The following is a 22,412-nucleotide window of genomic DNA, read 5'->3' as shown; positions in this document are numbered from 1 at the left end:
CACCATCACCACCACCATTGCCTCTTCCACCCTCACCATCATCACCGGCCCCTGAGTATACTGCCACATACATTCCTACTTTCTTTCTGGAGCAACTTTGTTGTTTGCATGATTTGGTTGTCCACTTGGCAGTTTATGATTATGTCAGTCCTTTCTGCACATTGATTACAAAAAAGCTGACACCTTTCACCTCGGTAACCTAAAAAAACAAATGCTGGTGTCACACTCATGGGCATGATTTATGAGCCGGTCAGCGCACTTCTAAATAATCTCCAACGTGGAGTTTTTTGACAAGGATGCAGGGGAGCCTTTTTAAACATGAGAAGGAGGGCGAGGGAGGATTCGGGGAGGGAGGCATCTATCACCAGAAACAGCTGTGCCAGGTACGTAAGGGAAACAGATTTCTGCTTTAGATTTGCAGTCTTAATACTCTGCAATAAGAACCATCTGCTCCAGCCCTGGCGCACTGGCTCCCTGCCCGCCAACTCCAGGCCGCCCCCCACCCCACCCCGCCCGCCTGCCTTTGTCCCAGCCCTTCCCCCCTCCTGGGACGCTTTGTCCTCTCCTACCTGGCAGAACCCAAGCCCTGCCCCACCTCCGTGCGCTTCTGCACAGCTGCCTCTCTTCCAACCCCATTTCCAGTATCTCCCTTCTGGTACAATGGACATGCTGCGGTTGAGTTTACAAAGATCACTCTTCTGAGGAGAGGAAAACGGGGCAGGAGGGGGCTTAACAGGGAAGGGCCCCAGGGGAGGTGGGACCAGCTGAGAAGCGTCAGCAGTGGAGTGTGACCCAGTGACCGTGGGCAGCACTGCCCGTGTGGTGGGCTCAACAGCTGCTACAACAGCAGACCCTCAACGTGCTCATCGCGAGGAAGGCAGCATTTCCATATCTATATGGAGGCGGGTGTTCTCTGTCGTGGTGGTCACTTCACAGAACCTGTAAGTCAGGTCATTCTGCTGTACCCCTTAAATTTATACAGTGCCAATGTCAATTACATCAACAAAACTGGAAGAAGTAGAAGGAAAAGGCCGCTGCAAGGGTCCACATGGAATATACCAAGGGTCTTAACACGGACGGACCCCGGGTCTGGAGACGGGGTCTGGAGGAGAAGTGGAATCTGAAGGCTTCTCACCATGCGACTCAGGGAGCAGCATTTGCTTTCATCACAGCAAGAAGCCTACTTGCTTCTCCTCCGGTCCACCGTGGCACCTGGCAGCATGGAGGTTTCCACGGTGCTCGGTTGGCACCGATTGAGTGAGTGGCCGTTTCACACCGTCAGAGCAAGCCCTCTGTGCTTTGTGCCAGGCCACAAGCACTTTACCCTTAGCTCCCGCCTTCACCGGCAGGTGTGCACCGCCCCGGCCCCAGTTCACAGAGCAGGAGACAGGAGCAGGAAAAGGTTCAGACACGTGTGCAAAGTCACACAGCCACCGGGGGCGGGGCCAGGACTCGAATTCAATGCCACCCGGACTCTGCGTCCTGCCCCTCTGAGGGTAGACACCCCAAGATAGAGCAGCTGTAAGACACTATGTTTAGACAGAAAGAAAAGACCAAGGACGGTTTCGATAGCACATTTTATTTTAATCTAAGAAAAATGATTAAATTCAAAGTTCAGAAATATAAAAGATTATCCGATAAATTTATGGTCATAACTGTTTCTTAAGCAATGGTGACGCACACTTGAGCTGGTTTTGTGGCTCCAAAGTTTCAGCTTTTTTACTTTGCACAGTTTAAATACGTAAGAAGCCTCCTAAAATATCTTCATGCATATTCACAGAGATCATTTTACAGGACACGTGTGGGGAGATTTGGGGCCATGAGGGTTCTTTCTTGGCCAAAAGTCTGAGCTAAGACAACATCCCCGGGGCCACGCACAGCTCTCGGCCCGGCCTCCAGGTGGCGCCGTGAGGCCAGGACGCTTGCTGGGGGCGGCCAGCTCGGAGTGGCCGCTGGCTGGACACTGGGCCAGATCCGCGGCTCACGGCGGGGGCCTTGGGTTCCTGACCCTCCCCTCACAAGTGCCTCTGGGGGGAACTTCCCACTGGCATGTTCTCATGCCCTGGGGGCATTTGGAGAAGGATGGGGGCAGCAGGGCACTGCCAGGCCCTGCTGCTGGCCGCCAACGCCCACACCACCCGGGGCACAGCCTGTCCTGCTGCGCCTTGTTTAAGGAGACCGTCGTCATGGTGCTCAGGTGACACTTCACAGCGGGTCCCGGTGGCCACAGTAGGACAGGCAAGGCCAGGTGTGAGGGAGAACGGGGAAGGGGGCGCAAGGATCCCGCTCCTTTCTGACCTTACAAGCAGTGTGAGCGGCACGGCAGGGACAGCAGGTGACACAGTTCTACAGAATCACGAGGCTTCGACACGACTCAGGGAGGCTGCGAGTGCAGCGGGGTTCAAAGGCGGCAGGCTGGCACGCGTGTGAGTGTGCTGGTGGGGAAGGCTCGGGGCCGGAGCTGCGGGGCCTCCCTGTGACCGTGTGTGTGACCCCCAAGAGGAGCCCAGATCCCTTCCAAGTGCAGCTGCACCGAGCACAGACCCCAAGGTCAAAAGAGGGCACATACATTGTATGTGCTCGGTCTTCTGAAGCCAGCCCCGCCCTTTTCACAGATCAAAGCAGTCTGTTTAAATATCTCATTTCTACAGAGTGAATTTACATTTAAAGTACAAAGTGCAAATACTATGTGTTTTTGTTTCTGTTTTTTTAATTGCTTTTTGGTGAGGGAGCCTCCCACACGTCTAGGAACCGCCCTGGACGTGTCAGCCACTTATCCTCGCTTCCTCGGCTGGAAAAGAAAAGACGAAAAAAGAGACATCATTACGAAGTTCGTGTCCGTCATCAGTGAGGACGAAGGCTTGCCTTCCAGGAATGAGATAAACCCATCTGATGCCAACAGGCAAGGGGCGGGATTTTAAATATGGGAAGAAAAAATGCTGGGCTGGTCATTTGGGGCATAAGGATGAACAAACAACAATAGAAACATTCTGCACGCTTTCCTCCTCAGTGATCAGAAACATCAGCAAAAATGTGTTCCTCGCTGAGAAAATTAGCGTTTACTCCTAATATTGTAAGTGGACCCCACGTAGTAAATGTTCTGCAGAAGTTCATAGCAGCTCAGATTTATTCTACAAAAATAATTCCAATAATCTAGTTTAGGCTTCGAGTTGGATAAAGTCATTGGTTGATTTTTTTTTCCTTTTCATCCTTCCATTCACTATTCTACCTGTATAAGAAATGCAACTTGAAAAGTTTGTTTAAATTATTCGAATTCTATACTCTGACCACCCATTAGAAGTAGTTTAGAATAAAAGGAAAAGCTATGTACAATCTTCTAGATTTAGTTTTCCAAGTGTGCCAGTTCCTACCAGTCGGAGGGGCTCCGTGCTTCTATTCGAGGAGCAATTAACCGTGAACGTTTAGGAGGTTTCTGGGTTGGCCTGATTCCCCTGGTGAGGATGAGTTGGAGGTGAAGAAGGCATCTCCTGTACTAAGCTCATGAGGAGTTTTGCTCTAATTAGTTATGGAGAAAGGTCAGCCCTCGCCGTGTGTTCCAGATACGAAGGCTGGTCAGAATCGGGGGAAGAAAAAGTGGGCTAACGTGAAACCTGCACTGACAGCAGCTTCACAGTTCTGCTCTGGTCACTTCCACGCATGAGGGAAATTCGAGAAGAAGCCAGGGCGACACTCACTGATTAAAGACTAGCTCCCGTATCCTCCCCTCTCGCCTTCACTCAATGGTTCTAGTCCACGTTATTCATACAGTGAACGATTCTGGTGGCTGGTGCTCACTTATTCTACAGGGAAATGTTTATGATCTTCAGTTATTTTATCAAATGCAAACCACAGCTGGCTTACGCTGAAGGACTTCACTCCAGGGCCGTGGCTCGCAGGGACAGCCACTGAGACCGTGGCATGGAAGACGGTCCACTCCCTCAGGCATCACAGAAAGAGCCGGAGACAGCGCTCCAGTTTCTCTTTCCGGGAAAAAGCTGAGTGAGGCCTGGGTTCTGAATTGAGTGCGCGCCCTGCGCCAATCATCACCATTATCTAATGAAAACAACCCTCAGCCGTCCTGGAGCTCAGCGGGGGTAATTGCTTTCAGACCAGCCCTGCTCTAAAGTGTAAGTGATTTGTGGTGGGATTTAAAAAGTTAAAACCATAAACATTTGCTAAACAAAAGAAAACCGTATCACACATCTTTCTAATGAAAAGGTTTTAAATGACATCCAAGGTGTGCGTTGGAGGTCTCCACTTAAAACCCACAACACAGGGCTTGCCTTAGGAAGTGTCGACCTAACATCAAACACGCAAAGACAAAATAAACAACAAATTGACGAGTGGTCCTAAGAAAGGAGGGTTTGCCTGGATTCCAGGGAGGGAGAAACGAGTCTGCTCATGTTTCTGGAGAATGTTCTGCCCTTTGGCTGGGCTGTGCCGTGGGCGGCTGGGCCCAGAGGCCGTGCTTGCCCCTAACTGCGCACATGGAGATGCAGACTCACGGACACAGAATCTGTTTGGAAGCACAACAGCAGGAAACTGCAAATCCCTGTTGGAGCTGCACACGTGTCTCACTAAGATCCCTGATGAAAAGGGGTTGTTCGCCCGAGTGCCCAGAGGGTCTCCTGTCCCTCCATTTCCCTACCAAAATGGAAGGAACACAGTGCAGATCTCTGGAGAATGGTTTTACAACAACCATGCATTTCCACAGAACAAGAGGACACAGACATTTTTCTAAAAATAATAAAATAATTGAAATTTCAAATACTGAAAAAAATTAAGGCCAAAGCTTTGAGTTGATGGTTTAACAAGTTAATTTCATAGAATCTTGCCAGGCTCTTTTGGGTACATTCACAGGGGTGTAGCTAGCATATGTTGCCTCTCCTGGATTGTTTTTTCTTTCTTTTTTTTTTTTTTTCTTGGAAGGTACTTCACTCTCCAAATCTACATAACCCTGAATTTTTATTGCTTATAACCAAACCAGCAAATTATTCAGGCTAAAATACAGACATACTCACCTGTCTATTGGAAGTGCTCTCAGCATTACCTTTAGGGGCTGGCAGGTAAAAAAAAAAGAAAAAAGATATTATTAAACACTGAATACTCTCCATTTAGTGAAATGTTTCAGATAATTTTTCAGGAAGCGATCAACATCACTTTAGGAAAGTGCCAACAGCCGGCAAACTTGTTAGGGGGTGGGGGTGGGAGAGAGAGAGAGGAAACCTAGATTATGAATCGTGGATTCTAAAAGTCCAACTTTACAGGAATGTTTCTTTTTACCCCAAATTCCAAGGGTCTGTCCACCAATGGTGCCGACCTTTGTTCCCGTGTTTCTCAGACGTTCCCAGGAGAGCGGACTCAGCCCCCAAGTCTGGGAAGGAGGCCCTCGGGAGTGTGCCAACACCAGGTCTTTGAAATCTTTTGGTTTTATATTTAAATCATGAGAAATGAACGTGTTTGGCTCAAAATGATTTTTCCCAAACCCTCACGGGAAATGGAAGCTTCAGGGAGATGCGCGCTGCGTGGTTCATTTTGAGGCTTCACCACCGGGCACCTGGTGGGGGGCAGGCGGCTCAGAGGCGACCACATCTCGGGCGCCTTTCCCGCCTCGGCGTCCTCCCTGCAGAGACCCACTCCCCTGGGACCCCCTCAGCTCTGCTCCTGGGAACTGTCAGCAAGGGCCCAGGATGGCCTCCCGCGCTCCTGGCGTCCCCGTCACCTCCCTGCCCACCCAAAACTGCCATCCCCAGTGGCCTCGGGCTTCTCTCCTCCCACCCACACACTGTCACGGGCGGGCTCAGCCAGCCTCGTGGTTTTAAACAATACAGTAAGTCCCCGACTTACGAACCAGTTTTCGTTCCGGGAGAACTTCGTAAGTTGGAAGTCCGACAAGGTGAGTCTTATGCGCCCCTGCTTTTCCTCAGCGTCCGGGCGCCCTGGGCTCTGAGCGAGCCCTGCTGCTCACTGCCGCTCTGCACAGTGAGCACACGCAGCTCCACCGGGACAATGTCCGGCAGGCACGGGAGCTACTCCCGCGATTTGTTCGCAACTCGAATGTTCGTTAAGTCGGGGACTTACTGTATCTGTTTCCTGATGACCCCCAAGCGTGTGTACCTCCAGTCTCCAGGGCGGACGGCTGTCCCCAGTCAGACTCCCAGGTCCAGTGGTGCCGCCTCCGTTTGCACCATCAACAGGCAACGCAAAGGAAACAGGGCCAGACTGACCTCACATCTTCCCTTCAAAGCCTGCATCCTTGCCCGTTCACCTCCCATGTCCAGCACACAATTGCTCACCCTACTCTACAGCTTCCGGGGACACAGGACTGGTGTCACCCATCACTGCCCCTTCTCCTATGCCCCCATCCGATCTGACCTTCAAAACCTATCCAGAGTCCAAACACTTTCCACCACCCCACGGTTGCAGCACCCAGGCCCCCCGCCATCACCCTCTGTCCCGCGGACCCCGTGGTGACCCCTTGCCACTCCCCCTGCTTCAGCCCAGCCCATCTGCAAACTCCATCAGCTCAGCAACTGGAGGTCCTTGTAAGATATGAGTCAGAACCCGTCATGCCTGCTCAAACCTTCAGTGACCGCTTGTTCAGAGCAAAGGCTTCCTTCCAGGGCTCGGGCTCGGCGCCCGCTGCACGTCCCTGGCCTCTCCCAGCTGCTCCTGCCCCGGCTGCCGGGCTCCTCACCACTCAGTGCCCGCTGTCACCTCCCCGCTGTCACCGGGCGGGCTGCCCCCCACCCAACGTCTGCATGGCTTCTGCTGCCCCTCCTTCACGCCCCTGCTGGAATGTCACCATGGAGATGCCTTTCCCGCCCCCCCTCAGCTCAGATCTCAGCCCCCACCCTCTCTCCTCACGCGGCCTCTCACACATCACTCGTCCCACGACGGTCTGCCTTATTTATCTCATTTCTTGCTTCCACACTAAAAGGTAAGCTCTAGAAAGATGTGGATTTTTGTCTGTTTTATTCACTGTTATTTTTCCAATGTTCAGAGCAGGAAGCACTCAAAAAAACATCTTTTGAATGAATCAATAGACAGAGAGCAGCATTTTTTTTATCCCAAATGGCTTGATTATTGATTTCTATCTATGTGATAAAAAATACTGAGTAAAGAGCAAAATCATTCTATTTTTAACCCCCTTCTTCTCCTATATTAAAGCAAACTGAATCACATGAGAAGTTGAAACACAAATGTACTAAGTAAATTGCAAAAATGTTAAATAAATAGTAGATAAATGGATTATTTTTTCAATCATAGGTGAGAATGACTCAAGTACTTGGGTAACTACAGCCACTCTTCACTTTGCCTAAAATGACTACTTTACTGAAAAACTTGGCTCTGGAGCCATTGATTCAAATCTAAAGAATATTAGAGTGATTCTTCAAATCTATTCTAAGCCAATTTGGCTATTCAAAAACTGCCGTTTTTGTTTTTTTCTTGGTTTCTTTTATGACAAATCGTCTCCCTGGTGGTGGGAGGAAGCTATAGATTAAAGGTAAGTTGCAATGAGAAAATGTTTATATTCTTAAGTGTTAAGAAGACAAAGGAAGCCTTGCAATATAGGTGAAAAGAAAAATTTCATTAATGACACATGGTGGAATATTTCATTCCAGGTACACACAGTGGGGGAAATCACAACTTAAAATATGTCAAGAGCAATACCCCACTGTTAATTATTTGCAAAGGAACAGTATGGACATTATCAAAATAAAGACAAAGAAAGTCACCTCCACGGAGAACACAGGGCTGGGACGAGGGCCGTTTCGCAGGCACCTCACCACCCTCAGTGTCAGCTGGGGAGGTTACGTCATGGGTGTCACATGATGCTGATTGTTTCCAGGTGACCTGGCAGACAGCACTGTGGCCCTGAGGCAGTTTGCCCCAAAACAGTGTAGCTAACATGGCAATTTGGTTGAAAAAGATAATTTGGTCAAAATGGATTTTCCTAATTGCTGAGTTTCTGTGTAATGGTCACTTCGGAGGCTCACAAGGGCATGATGTAATCTCTTGTGATTTTGTTTCTGGATTCTTCAGAAATATTTTATCTTTGGCTTTATCGTTTCTTAATAGTTTTCAGTTGTTTTTCCTTTCTGCATTTTTAATAATCCAAATTTAGATAAAACTTTCCAATAATATGTCTTAATTGCAATCATTTGAATGCAAAGCCTTGTGTAATTTCTTAAAATAAGTGGTATTAGAAAGTATATATGTGGTCTCATTTTGTAGTGAAAACCATAGTACATAGATACGCACAGAAATGTTTTTTTGGATAAATATGGATCTAGGTTTAATTATGTCTGAGAATAAAAAAACCACATGTTATTCATGTGCTTTACTTGATTTCTCATGTTTTTAGAATTAAAAAGTGCATTGTGAAGTAGTAAGCAAACATAAAGGTAACAGTTTGAATATTTGGAAAACCCCAACTAATCCTCCCTGAACATTCAGGTTTTCTGACTTTTCACTAATTCCAACTATGCTTGATAGGAAAAAATAACTGATAATCAAATCAAATCAAATCAAACTGATAATCAAATCAAATCAAAGTAGGAAAAAACTTAGAGAAATTCTGCAGGGAAAATACAAGGGTTCTCAAATCAACTCATTACGCATCCAAATTCCCAATGCTCATTTTTTACAAAATACCCACTTCTAACAAATTCTAGCTTATATTTTGGGGGAGGGGTCACATCCTATCTTCTCCGTTACTAATAAGACAACACAACTCAGACAATATAACTCAGACACATTACTTTAGTCACAGGGACCCAGAGAAAGTAACTGGGGAGTCTGTCGTCATTTTAACATTCCCAGTGAGTGACGGTCACAACGACAGAGACCACACTCGCTGTCCCCCTGACTCGTCCCCCTTCTCCCGGTAATGGGGCTGTCTGCTCCCCGCTCTCCACGCCCTGCACAGGGTGTGCAGACGCCTCCCAGCGGAACTGAGAGGGCCAAGGACGCGCCACCGTCAACTCCGGGCACCTGCCTGACCACGCACGCGTGGGTCCCTTCCGCCCTCTGCGTCTCGATGCCTCCTCCTCAGCTCAGGCCCCAGAGAGAGGACAAGGAGCCGACCCCCACCCTGGAGCCGCGTGGCAGGGTGCGTGAGCCAGGGGAAATGCATCCTGTCTGTGTCCCTCCAGAGGCAGCGCGACCCCTGGCAGAGGCCGGTAACATCTGACTCAGGCCAGTAAGACCCGCAGTAACAGTGTGTCCTCACAAGACCGTTCCTGTCGCTGTCAGAACCCCATGTCACCTCCACGTCCAAGGGTGGGCAGCACTGGCCCAGAACCCTTTCCTGTCCTCTCTGTCTGGTGGGCAGCCCACTCCGCCCTCCGCTGTCCGCAGACACACAGTGACGCGCCTGCATCACCCACATTCGTCTCCTCAACCACGGGATCCTAAGTCTGCCCCCAAGCAGAGAGTAAAAGGACAGGCCCACACACAGGGCAGGAGTGAGACGTGTCCCACTGTGGGGAAGTGTCAGCATCCTGTGTGGGGAGCAAAGCGAGTGGGCCCAGATCTTTGCCACTGGTCTCCCTCCAGACATTTTCAGGACAACATGGAATGCAGCCAGCTGCAGAGACCCTGCTCAGAAGTCACCAACACGAAGCAACGCTGCCAGGATTAACGTCTCACCCGGGAAGGAGCACGAAACCTTTCACAATTACACGGATCCTGCCTGGACCCAATTCAGTGGATCAACGTTGAGTGGCTATTATGACAAGTCTGGGGGACAGAGAAGCAAACAGGGTCATTGCCATCCCTCGCCTTCCAGACACCCAGGCCTAGGCTGGCTGCGAGGGTCCTTGTCACCTTGGAGGTGCAAAAACAGGAGAGGGTGTGACGATCCCAGCGCATGGTATGCCAGGATCACCCCCAAGTGTGTTTCCTTCTCAAATGTGCCACCAAGGTCGACAGGAGAATAACAGATGAACGACGGGTCACGACGGACCTCTGCACACGCTGGCCAGCACCCGGGCTTTGTATAGATGAGAGAGCCAAAGCCCCCACCCCAGGGTGAAGCAGCTTTTCCGGCACCCACGGGGGCCAGCGGGCGGGCGTCTCCTGAATGTTCCCTGCTGGGGATGCTTGGGACCAGCTACCACAGGGTTTTCTCTCTGGGTGACAGGTGGTTAGTTAGGCGACACCCACACAGAACGATATACTCAGCTGAGCGAGACGGCCGTGGGGATAACTGGGTGGGCAGCGGGGGTAGCCTCACTGCTTATGGACTGGCCGAGTCCGTGTGCAGGGCTAGCCATTTAATGCCAGTGGGTCCCAGATTTGCGGACCTCAGCGGGGGACAGTCAGCCTTACACTGCACGATGCGAGGCTCGCCTCCGATTCCCCCAGCTCCCCCTGTTCCGGACCCCTGCCTCCCGACGGAGCGGGTCAGTGAGGGCCACCATCACTTCTACAGGCAGGTGACCTACAGTCAAAGGGGACCTTCCCTGTCCCTTCTCCCTCAGACCGTAGGACAGCCACAGACGTGGAGCAGTCTGATGGCAGACGGCACCAAGCCGCGGGGCCCGGCCGCGTGGGGGGCCGAGGGGTCCTTACTGTGACGCTTCCGCGTGCGGGATTTCCCCTCCTCCTTGGTCACGCCCAGGCAGCCCATCAGCTCAAGCACAGACAGGGACTTGTCGTTATTCACGTCGCAGTACTCCACAAACTTCTTCACACACTTCTTGGGTTTGGATTTCTTCCGAAGGAATCTCTTGAAGGGCTTGATCTCCTTTTTGCCGATGTCCCCACTGGAATTTTTGTCAAGTAGTTTGAAGTACCAGTGGACCACTCTCTCCTCCAGCGTGTGGCTGGGGTCGGGCTCGGAGAGTCTGGAAGAACACAGAGGTCGTCAGGGACACCCCGCCAGCTGCCTCTGCCGGCGTCCGTCCACCACAGTCTCCCCGGCCTGCATCCCGGAAGGAACGCCTGGCTCGTGGCGCTCACCATCCCGACGCCTCAGCCTGTCTGGATTTGCCATTTGATATAACGTTTATTTAACAATAAATTAGAGAAAGGGATTTAGCAGAAGTTTATCAAGTTGGCTTCAAGACTGCAAATGACACGGGGACTGTGCCTGCCCACCGTGCTGACCAAGCCCGTGAGGAATAGCGCCCTGGACCCCAGTCCTGTGCTCCCTGGAGCTGGCAGGTCAGCGCTCCCATCAAGGTGCACCCGCAAGACACTGGGACCCCGAGGCTCTCCCATCTAAAGGGGCTCTCTGGAGTATCACTTATGTCATAGGTACACTGAGAGTTGCAAACACAAGTATGTCTTAAAGTGGTCCAGCTCGACGTTTTCCCTTGGGTGAAAAAGTTCTGTATTTTTAGATATAAATAAATAAACCCTCCACTAGAAGGCCTGGATTTGAGTCGGGTCTTTGAAACTGTCCTAGATGGTAACACGTGCCCTGTCACAAAGCAGAAGATGAGGGACAGTGTGATGAAATGTTACCCGTCTTCCCTCATGCCTGCTGGCCTGGGAGAGCCCTGGGCGCCCCGGGGCCGGGTGTGGAGAGCGACTCTGATGCCCGAGTTCACAGTTACCAGGGCACTCTAATGCCACTTGAGGTTTTCAAACTCCCAGAGGACCTTCTCAGGTAGCAACTCATTTACATCTTTCAGTTTTAGTTTTTCAGATAAGAGCAATCTTTCCAAGAATATGTCAATTTGAAATTTAGGTGATTTTTTTTTTCTTTTTAAGTTTAAACTACTACCTGGCTGCCACCACTTCTATTATCACTGTCTTTTTCTTTTTCCTCGAATCTTACTCTTCAGCAGAGAGACAGAGGGGAGAGCCTTTCGGTGAAGGAGACCAGAAAGCTTAGCCCCTCGATGAGGTGGCACCGTCGAGGGCCTGGGGGCTGGAGCAGAGGGAGGCCAGAACGCCAAGGAAAGCAAGGTGATAAGGCCCTCCATCAGAAAAAGTTCCCTAAAATAAAGAGCTATATCATTCCTCATTCCCGGGGTTCACACCCGCGGGACTCGGGGAGCCACCCTCACATGGGCAGTTAGTGACAGAAGCACTTCCGGACACGGCGGCTGGCTCTCAGGATGCGGAGAAGCTCAGTGTGTCCACCACGCAGCCTAGAGAACAAGTCCTGTCCCAGACGCAGCGTCAACGGTGGCAGAGCGATTAGTGCCACTGGATGGCACACTTGAAAATACTTAAGATGGTAAATTTTGTTGCATATATTTTTCCACAATAAATACATAATTGAATATTTTAACGCATAGTATTTAAAATTCAGGCAACAGCTTTGAAATGCAATGCCAAAACATAAAGCCATCGGAACGAGGGCTCTCCCTCCTTTACCTCTCCCCTTCTCCCCATGAGGACAAAATCCCTGCTAAACAAATCACCTCCACACCCACGAAGCACCTTCCTGTCTGGGGGCAGGACCCCGTCCTTGTACGCCCTGCAGTGTCCACAAGAGCTGACCAGGACTCCAACCTCTAACCGCAAGCCTTTGACTTCTGGCTGGTCAGCTCTCCCCCAGTTACTGGGGCTTCCTCCCAGCTGCTGGCTGTGATCAGAGGCAACGTACCTGCCGGAGGAGGCGGGGTCGGAGACGGCATGGACCATGTCGGTGGAGAGCGCGTCCAGGACACTCGTCAGAAACTCATTCTTTTTGGCACCAGGACAACCTGGAAAAATCAAGTATGTGTTGTTTTTCTATATCACAGAACTCACAGGGCATAACAGGTTTCTCTCTGTAATGGGGAGAAATGTTGCTTTAATATTTGAAAATTAGTACATCGGGGTGTCTTACTATGAATGAGCCCGTGTGAACACTCATGGAGTCACATGGATATCTGTATCTTGAACCACAGCTATTCAGCTATTGTGCTCCTCAATATTTGACACTGAGTGATTACACGAGACTGACCTTCACGGGCATCACCAGTCACTGGCCTTCAAGCGGCAGCCCCAGGTAGGTGCGTCACCCTCCATATTACCGAGGAGGCACATGGTGCTTGGGAACATCCGGAAATGCCCCAGGGCCACAGTCCTGGAGGATGGCGGGCTGGAGGGCCATCCGGGCGAGCGTGTGTCCACAGACCACACAGCGTCAGAGTCACTGAGTTCACACAGAGCTGAGCGCCCCAGAGAGAGCTGCAGCTGCCTGGCACCCCTTGCCCCAGCTCCCCTGCTTACTCACACCCACGTGCCAGTCCCTGGACCCCTGTTCCCCTCCCACCTGTCCCAGGGTGACCAGGGGCTCGCCTCGTCTGCACTCCCGAAGCAGCAGTGAGGGTCTCCTGTGTGGAGCACGTCACATGCTGTGTTGTGACACGCTTATCCGGTTCAGGATGCTCTGGTTTTCATAAAACGCCTTTGGCACTTGAGTTTCTTGTTATTATGAGTCAAGTACATGCTAGTTGACTATAGCAGGGACCCATTTACGCCAGTTTCCACTTTATTAAATACACACAGACGCCAGTCCTCACGGGGAGTGGCAGCTGAGTGTGAGACGAACCGCATTACCCGCTCTGAACACGGCTGAAAAGTAGGTTAGAATCGACGGGGGAAGCCCACAACCACTGGGACAACGTTACTTTTCAAGAAAAGGTAATTATTTCACTAGGACTCCCCTCAGAAGAAATAGAAGGTTTGAGGCTGCAGCTGTGCGGCGGCAACCAGGGTGCCCGGGGACGTCCCGCGACGCCCCTCGCTCCAGCTCAGAGAGGGTGGCGGCCTCTGTGAGGACCACGCGGCTCCCTGGAGCACCGTGCCTGGCCTCCAGCCAGACCAGGAGCGGCCACAGGCCCAGGAGCCCGCTGGCAAGGAGCACGGGTGGCCGGCCGACCCAAGAGGACATCCCCCGCCGGACGGCAGGTGCCAAGGGCAGGTGTGTCCCAGGGGCGCACGTAACCCCTCCTCCCCCGATGGCCCAGGGAACCAGCCAGGGAGCAGCTGTTCCCTGTGGACGTCCACACCCTCGTTATCCTCAAGAGCCCCAGGGCGGAAGTGGAGTCAATGAGGAAAACCGAGGCGTCTGCGGAAAGGCTTCGCGTCAGCGCTGAGGGGCTGCAGGAAAGGCAGGCGCGCGGGGGCCACTCCCACGAGGCAGGCCCGGCTGCTCCTGTGCTGCTGCTGGGACCACAGCCCCGAACGGGACGAAGCAGCGTGAAATTCTCGTTAGAAAATGACCGACAGCTATCACGAAGCACAGGGCTGCCGGCACGGGAAAGCTTCGGAGTCCTTCATGCCAGAGGGCACATGAAAGTCTGATTTGCTTCATAGCTGGAGATTGTAAATCCACCCGCAGCAGTGCTTTCATCGTGGTGTAGATTACGGACTGACATGCACAGCTCTTCCTGCTAAGGAGTTTAGTCCTCGCAGGAGAGAGGCACTTGGGTCCAAAAAGAATACTTTCCATTTTTATTTGCAAAGACTCTGGGTTGGGGTTGGATTCGGAGCTGAAGGTCAACTGGACTTTGAGTGGCTAAGAGGTGGCCTGAGGAAGAAGCCCGACATGTGTTCACGTGTCTGTGTCCGCCTGAGCTCATAGGACACGGTTCACGTGCCCTGTGACAGGACCCACCCCTGATAGGAATATGACATTCCTGGCACAGTCATCCTGGTCCGATGCCTGTCACTGCACGACAGGGGACTGTCATTCAAAGCTATTGCTGAGAAAAAAAGACATGAAATGAGGGAACACCAGGAGGAATAGTCGAGAACTCATTATTAAGAAGTGAAGTTTCACCGTACAAGAAATGACAGAAGTGCCAGGAAATCACAACCATGAGCAAGACCGGGTTGCCAAGTGCTCAGAAGGGGCCATGTGGCTCGAGGTACAAGGGAGCCCCCCAGGCACACAGGAACCCCGCCCGTCCCCACAGTCACTCCGTCAGGCAGGCCCTGCGACCGAGGAGAGCAGGCTGTTCCCATCACAGTGAGGACGACACAGCACAACAGCTTCCTTTCAAACCTGTGATGAGATAAAGCCCCTGGCTGGGCCTGAAGACGCTCGCTCTACCCCGCTCACGTCCAGGAGCCCACGGAAACACTTGCATCCTATCGCATTTCTCTGAAAACACTTGGTCGCTGCTGACTATCGAGAAGGTTCAGTCTGCGTGACAAATAAAGGGCGTCTTCCCTGGTGGGAGACTCTTCTGGTTTGGGTGGGGAGGCAGAAAATGGAGCTCCATCCATTCAGCTGATCATTTACAGGAAAGAGAAATGCAATGGCTTTGGAACCCATTCTTACAGCTTAAAACCCAAAATACAGAGAAGAGGAGACCACCGACAGTGGCCAAATGGGGCTGCCACTGCCGGAAAGGCCATCTGCACACGAGACATGGCAGAGACAGCCTCACAAAGACGCCCCCACCACGGGGTCGTGTGGTTTGCAATTTGGGCTCATTGACCTTAGTGGAACTTGAAATGTTCACATTAAATCATGACACTGCCCCCAGTTAAAAAGTACTGTGCTCTCTCATTTTTTCGTACCAGCCAAAATACCAGAGGTGCCTCAAAAATGTATACAAGTGGGCACTTTGGTCAGCGTTGCTCAAGCAGCAGTTCGCCATCATCAGAAGTGTCTGGACGCTGATGGGAACCACTGTGAACACCTCTTGTAATTGCATAAGTCCAACGTGACTTGTGTTTCTCTTTTGTTATCGCATATATTGAGTATTACAATTTGAACATTTTTTTCCTTTCTTAAAATGTGTATATTTTTTTGGCACCCTCTGTATTTGGCTCTTCCTAAGTCACCAATTCTCATTAATTAAGTGTTGAGCTTAATAATCCCCAAGTACGACTCTTCCTGAAACGTTCTCTAGGTACATCTGGCTCTGGGGTCCTCCATGTCCCACCAGGTGTCCGGGTTTACAGAGGCAGCTCATGCACCTGGCGTGTGCACGTGCTTCCTAACACGCACCCCGTACCCCACCATACCCCCACTTCCCCTCACGGCAATCGGTGAGAATCACACCGACATTAAAGGGGAGAACAAAGGCCCCGGTCACATGCCACTTAGTGGAGAAGTGACGTCTGGGCTGCACTCGAGACCTGGGAGGCACTTGGGGTGCAGAGAGCAGCGGAATTGTCCCATGGCTGAGCTCCTGCCTGCCTGCAGCCACTGCAGGGCGCCACGGTGCCGGAGCACAAGCTCCTGACCTGGCGGCTGCACGGTGACGTCACACGGCTCAAAATTTCTTGCTGATCAGACCAGCCATGAAGAACAGAGAAACTCTTTCAAACAGGCGAAAGTCATGTGCAAAAGCCCTGGGTTGGGAGCTGCTTGGCATCCCAAATGGGCATTTGGAACCAAATGGACAGAGAACAGGGTGGAGCAGAAAAAGGGGTGCAGCCACCAGGGATCTCCTGAGGCTGTGCTGTCCCAGGGACCACACAGGGGTTCTTCTGTTGGTTCCTTCATCTGAAAGTTCATCAGAAGTCCTTGGAAGATCTGCGGGAGTGACAGTGTGACTCATGTTCTTCAGGGTCACTCTGCCCTCTCTGTGGGTCTTAGATGGTGAGGGCCCACAGGACTTGTGTGAGGCCATCGCCTGTGGCCCCAGGATGGGCTCTCTGAGACCGTGATCAGAGGGGGTGGCAGAGACCGTGAGAGGCAGTTTCAGGAGAAATCACCGAGTGAGAAGGCGTAGTGGCCTGGACATGTGGTTATGGGGCTGAATTGAGCCTTTGGAGCACAGCGGTCGCTCAGAGAATGTCCCTGGCAGCATGTGGGCTGGGGGCCAGTCCCCAGGGCCACCCCTACAACACATGTACAACCCACAGCCACAGAAAGAAGCAAAGGCTGACGTGTCCCAAGGACTCCGATTCCTCCGTGAAGCATGTTATGTCATCACTCCTGCCTTCTCTATTTGTAACTTTATGTGCAGTTTCAACATAAAAAATGATAATAAACAGAAACAGTGAGAAAGTCTCTTCAGGCACGTTTATGTTAAGATGCATTAAATAGCTGCAGCTTATACAAGGCACAGAAAGTAAGCCTCCATAAACCCCTCCAGCTGGGAACGGGGTTTGAGTGTCACCTCAAGACCCTGCGGCTAGGACCCAGAGCCCCTACTCAGAGGCACACACGGATTAGCTTTCTGGAGGCTTCAGCCGGGCAGAGTTCAAACATCCGTGGGGAGTTCATTCTCACGTACAGGCCCTAACAACAAAGCGCAAACTTCCCAATCTTAAGATAAAAACAGTCACTACCCTTGTGTATTAACCCCAGTTTTTCTATTTTTCTATATTTACATGTTTGTTTTCATAGTTCTATATTTTCCATGTATTTTTCGTCATTCTAAGCAAACAGGTTCCCAGGTTTGAGAAACACTGATGAAAACCAGCGTTTGGAGAAAGGTCGGTGCCTAACGGAACCCGGGGATTCCGTGCGTTGGTCAGAAGACGGCCCGGCGTGGAGGGGGTGTCTGTTCCTGCCCACGGAGCAGGGCTGGGACTTTGGCGCCCTCAGCATATCCCTCTGCATGTGACGGACATTCCAGGAATTCTCTGCCTTGGATTTTAACTCTTTCAGTGAGGTCACCCAAGCAGGGTGTGGCTGGGGATCTGCAACAGCTGACATGGTAACTGGATATTTGTCTCAGGGACCGGCGCTTGTGTTCCTGTCTTCCCATGGTGCTCAGGGACGACAGCATCCTGTCCCTAGGACGTTTATATGAGAATGACTTGGTGCCCGTGTTGGGTGGAGAGCACTGTTTCCTGGTGAGGACATGGAGGGTAAGGCAAGACCGAAGAAGCCAGTTTGTCGGATGCCTAGACTTTCCGCAGGTCCTGAGCTTGGGGACTGTCGCACCGCCCGCTGCGGAACAGAATGCGTCTGAGGGCACGCATCTGTGTTTCCATGAGGCATCTGAGCGATCAATGTTTTCGCCAAGTATGGGGACGATCTCTGATGTCCTTTCACGGCGTGTCTGACCTGCAGGCCCCTTTCTCCGTGTCCCTGCCACACCATGGAGCCAAGCAGAGCTTTTTCCTGCATTTTCTCCTCCCAGAACATGCCCATGCTGACCCAATAGCGTGGCCTCGTGTTTCTGAGGCTATTTCTGAAATTTCTCTTGAGACACAGCGACCTTCCTATAGGAGCTTAGCCAGTGGCTGTCACTCTAAGTACAGCTGCCAATTCCAAAGCTTTTGGGTCTGTGAAAAGAATACTATCAACGGTCCCATGACAACTACCAGCCTTGGGAGGGTAACAGTGCGGCCCGCGGTTTGAGCGTTCCCGGGGCTGAGCCCCCACACGAGTGCCCGTCCGTCATCTAAGCCGATGCCTGAGGGGCGGCAGATGACACAGGCTCCTGGGGTGGCATGAACAGAGAGCTCTGGCCTGGGAAAGGGTGACCCTGCAGAGCCCCTTTGTTCCAGGAGCTCCGCCTGCAGACACCCCTGGGAGCAGTCCCTCATGTCCCTCGTCTGTCACTGCTTGGTGTCCCCATGATCCTGGGCTGGGAAGAAGGAGCAAACTGGTTGCTGTGGGTCCGGTGACAGCACTGAACGAACACCAGCAACCGCCCAGGAGAAAGGTCTCTCCCCGCCCAAGGGCTCTGGCTGGCTGCTTTTTTTTTTTTAACACATGAAAATTAAGGAATGCCTGCCATTCAAATGGAGAAAGCTTTCTTCCCAAACTCCTAGTTCATTTCTTTTCACTTCTAATAGTTTGCTGTATGATATCGCCTCTCTCTTGTCCTTTCTGAGGAATTTAAGAAAGAACACAAGGCTTAGTCACAGGACAGGCTGCCTATATATTGTAAAACCACAGACCTGTAAAAACGCATTCATCATTGTTGTAAAAAAATAAGCTTCCGGTCTACGATGTGCTTGTAAATTAGATTTACAGCACCAAGGGCCCGGATTTAATTCAAGTGAAATTGCAGCTTACTAAACTCTTAAAATATTAAGAGTGAGAAGTGTTTTTGGAGCATCCCAGAATGCTTAGTGAAAAAGGTGACTTCTGTCGCCTTCTTAGCTGCTAATCAGTGTGAGTCACTGCGGTCACCACGTGAGACGGGACGCGGAGTTGTTGCAGTGACAGCCATGGAGCTAGTGCCCGGGCCAGCACCCTCGGCCCAGCAGAGGCACCCTCAGCTCACTGGCTCGCGGTCCTTCGACCCCTCATAACACACCTGCCCTGAAAAGGTGCACAGATGCTTCCAAGAGTGGGGTGCCAGCAGCAGCGGCAGTGACAAAACTCGGCCCACTAGAAAAAGCAGGAAGCGGGATGTGGCCAGTGATGACCAATGACCTCTCAGCGAATCTCACCAAAACACACGGGGCTCTAATGGCACAGGCACAGCCAACCATCACCAATTCAGAGCCCCGGACCAAAGCGCGGCGAGGCAAACACGAAGGGTGGTGACGCGGAGAAAGCAGGCACCGTGGCGCATCTCGTAAGGGACGTGGCCCAGGAGCCAGCCGCGGGCTCCCCCGGGGCAAAGGCAGTGACCCCTCAAGTTTCCAGGGATCCCGCCAGGCACCCAAGTAGGTCAGGGCACTGGGCCATCTCTGTGATCTGTCACCTTATGATTACGGGGTGGGGGTGGGGGGGGTCGTGAAACAGAAATGAGAGACAAGAGGTGGAAATAAGTCCACCTTCGAGAAAACGCCGCCTCGGCCGCTGGGACAGTTAACTGCCCGACAGACGCTGCTCAGCCCAACAGAAAACGGGGCTCATGGGCTCATTCTGGGTATTTGCCAGAACATCTGCACCTGAGGAACAATTCCCAATTTTAATCGATTTTCAATGCAAACGTAACATAAACTTCGATGGGTAAATGCAATAAGAAATATATGTCTTAATGATTTTTGGATTGAAAGCAGTAAAATACTTGGCAGAATTTGGGCAACTCACAAAAGGTTGGGTCTGACAGAAGCAGAAGGTCTGGCCACATTTTGGAAGCAACTCAAGCAACATGTTTTCATTTTTTTTTCTCTACATCTAGACATGCCACCCAGAGCCAAAAATGGCAGACTCGGTTGACAATTTGATGAATGAGATGAGAAGCTATGGCCGAATCTAAACAAAGAGTACTCTATGCTGAAAACTCAAACGCTCTGAAACCTCCCTGGGTAATGAAACCAAGCTCTTAGAATCCTCGGGTCTGCTCTGTTGCTTTCTCTCCTTCCATATTCCTAAGTGAACCAGGTCTTACACAGTGTAATCCATGTGAACGAAAGCACACAGGAACCATTTTCCCCCTTAAAAAAGTAAGTTTGTTTTTCCCTCATGTCACTTTCAAGTCCTTGTGAAAATTTTTAATTCTTGGAGTCACAAATAGAATGATTAATAAGAAAAAAAACACTACAGACTTAAAATCCATTCTTATGTTAGAGACCAAACAGTACCTGCAGACCCTACACAGTTCCTGCCTCTCCCCACCCCTCGGGAGAGGGGGTGGGGGTGGGGGGTCGGGGGGGTGCAGGCCCCCCCGGCTGCTTCCAATTGCCCCTCCTGACAGAAACTCGCCCTTCTCAGCAGCAGCTCTAGGGTCAGCTTGTGCTTTTCCCCTCTGGGAACAGATAGGTTCTCCGTGCCCACTGTCCCCACCCCAGGACTCCCCACAATTAGGGCTCCCCCCTACTTCCAAGCTTGCACCAACAACGGCAACAAAAGTAGAGTTAATTACAGTAAATAAAGCTGCTTCAATGTCCCTGCCACCGGAAACACTGGAGAAACATATTTACCTTCTGTCCAAATCAACGACATTCACTTTTAAAGTTATGGTTCTAGCAAAATGGAGTTTGCTCTGTTTCGAAAGGTGGTAAAGTGGGGTCTTGGCAGTGAGCACCAAAGTCAAAAGAAGTCCGTGGGCTTATCATGGCGATCGCTTCATTCCGTACGTAAATGTCCAATAACTGTGGTGTACCCCTGAACTAACATAATGTTGTATGTTAGCTACATTTTAATAAAAGTCTTAAACAAAGAAAAAAGAAAGAAATCAGTGTTTATGCTTTTTGTTTTTCCCACAAGATGCTTTCCGATGTCACGCAAAGGCAGCACTGCTTCTCTTGGGACTGACGTCTGTGGCCGCCCTCAGTGTGCATGTGGCCAGTCAGGTAAAAGGCGTCCAAGGTCTTTGTCAGCAGGACAGGGTGGGCCGGGCACACAGAGCTGAAGAACCCCGTCCATTCGGGGCAGGACATGGCCCGGCCCCTCTCAGTGTCCAGTGAAGCCGCACGGGCCACCCCCGCCGCTGCCTGCCCCCCAGAGACAGGGGCATGCTTCTGAGGGTGTGAGAGGCACAAAGAGGCTGGCTCGGTCCACCTTCGATTAGGAGAAGCAGCTTTTAAATGAAGGGGACTCCACTGGTATTTCACAAATCACACTTCAGCTTGACTTAGAGACGAGGTGGAATTCAGGGGTGCTCGGGAGAGGCAGCCACTGACATGCTGCAATGGCCAAACGCCTGTCTGTTCTGAAGCTCGACTTTGTGTCGTCCCGTCATCCTCTAAGAAGCATGACGTGCTACAGGGACGACACCATCCACTGTGTGGATCGCTGCTGTGCACGGAGCAGGGGTATGGAGATGCCACCTATGAAATGTGCCGGCACCACGACACAGTGATAACATCCAGGATGTCAGCGCTCTCATTCATTCTACGGCCCATTTCCAGGCCCACAGAGCAGACTGCAGACACTGGGACATGCTCTTCCCCAAACACGCTCATGATGTCACGTCCAGCCCCCGAGGATGGCATGGCCGTTACCGTGCACAACCGGCCTCAGCCACGGAACGCGTGGCCGACACGTCTTATCAGGAGAAGGAAGGAATTTAGGCCAAGGCTGGTCACAGCCTCTCAGTGTATCATATCTGTCGGGACAGAACAGCTTGATTTTAAGAGGCAGGCTCCGGGATAAAAGAGCTATTCTCTAGGGCCCTGTGAGCTGCTGAGTTGTCACGATCCACTGGGTGTTTCCCACCTACGTTGGGCGCTGGGAAGCTCATCCTGAACTGAATAACTGACTTAAACGCTGATGCACAACTCCCCAGCACTGGGTGTCACCACACAGGTCGCACGCAGTTTTGTTGGAACTTGGGCGGGACAATTCCTGCTGACACAGCTGCTCTGAGAGCACAGGCTTTTCTGTCACACGAAGGGCGGGTCTTCATCTGTCTTCATCTGACACACAATAGGCTTCCCGTGCCCACTGTTTCATTGCCAAATTCCATTTTATGTAAAACTGCTTTCAATTAGGATATAAATTAATTAGGGAGGAAATGTTTATATTTATTTTTTATACCTCCTGGAATGATTGGAAGTGAAATTCCTCTACACATCTGCCAACAAAACCGTTTGTTAAACCAGTAAACTTTCTACGTAGCAAGGTCTGTGCTCTCAGAGCTACTTTGGACAGCCAGACTTACAAGATAACTGCCTCCCAGAAAAGGGGTTCTTTTAAAAGA

General features: G+C 51.3%; 1 protein-coding gene across 1 annotated transcript in view; it reads right to left on the bottom strand.

The window, feature by feature from the left end:
- Positions 1-1,563: 1,563 nt before the first annotated feature.
- The window catches only part of SMOC2 (SPARC related modular calcium binding 2), a 136,976-nt gene continuing 116,127 nt past the window's right edge, over positions 1,564-22,412 (bottom strand). The window contains exons 11-14 of the mRNA XM_019659456.1: positions 12,569-12,668; positions 10,579-10,853; positions 5,022-5,059; positions 1,564-2,791 (exon numbers count right to left, since the gene is read on the bottom strand). Of these exons, the coding sequence (XP_019515001.1) occupies positions 2,774-2,791; positions 5,022-5,059; positions 10,579-10,853; positions 12,569-12,668 (431 nt within the window). The 3' untranslated portion in view covers positions 1,564-2,773. The remainder of the gene's footprint in view (positions 2,792-5,021; positions 5,060-10,578; positions 10,854-12,568; positions 12,669-22,412) is intronic.

Source organism: Hipposideros armiger, unplaced genomic scaffold, assembly GCF_001890085.2.
Source record: "Hipposideros armiger isolate ML-2016 unplaced genomic scaffold, ASM189008v1 scaffold_299, whole genome shotgun sequence".
Taxonomy (NCBI): domain Eukaryota; kingdom Metazoa; phylum Chordata; class Mammalia; order Chiroptera; family Hipposideridae; genus Hipposideros; species Hipposideros armiger.
This window is presented reverse-complemented; position numbering and strand designations above follow the sequence as displayed.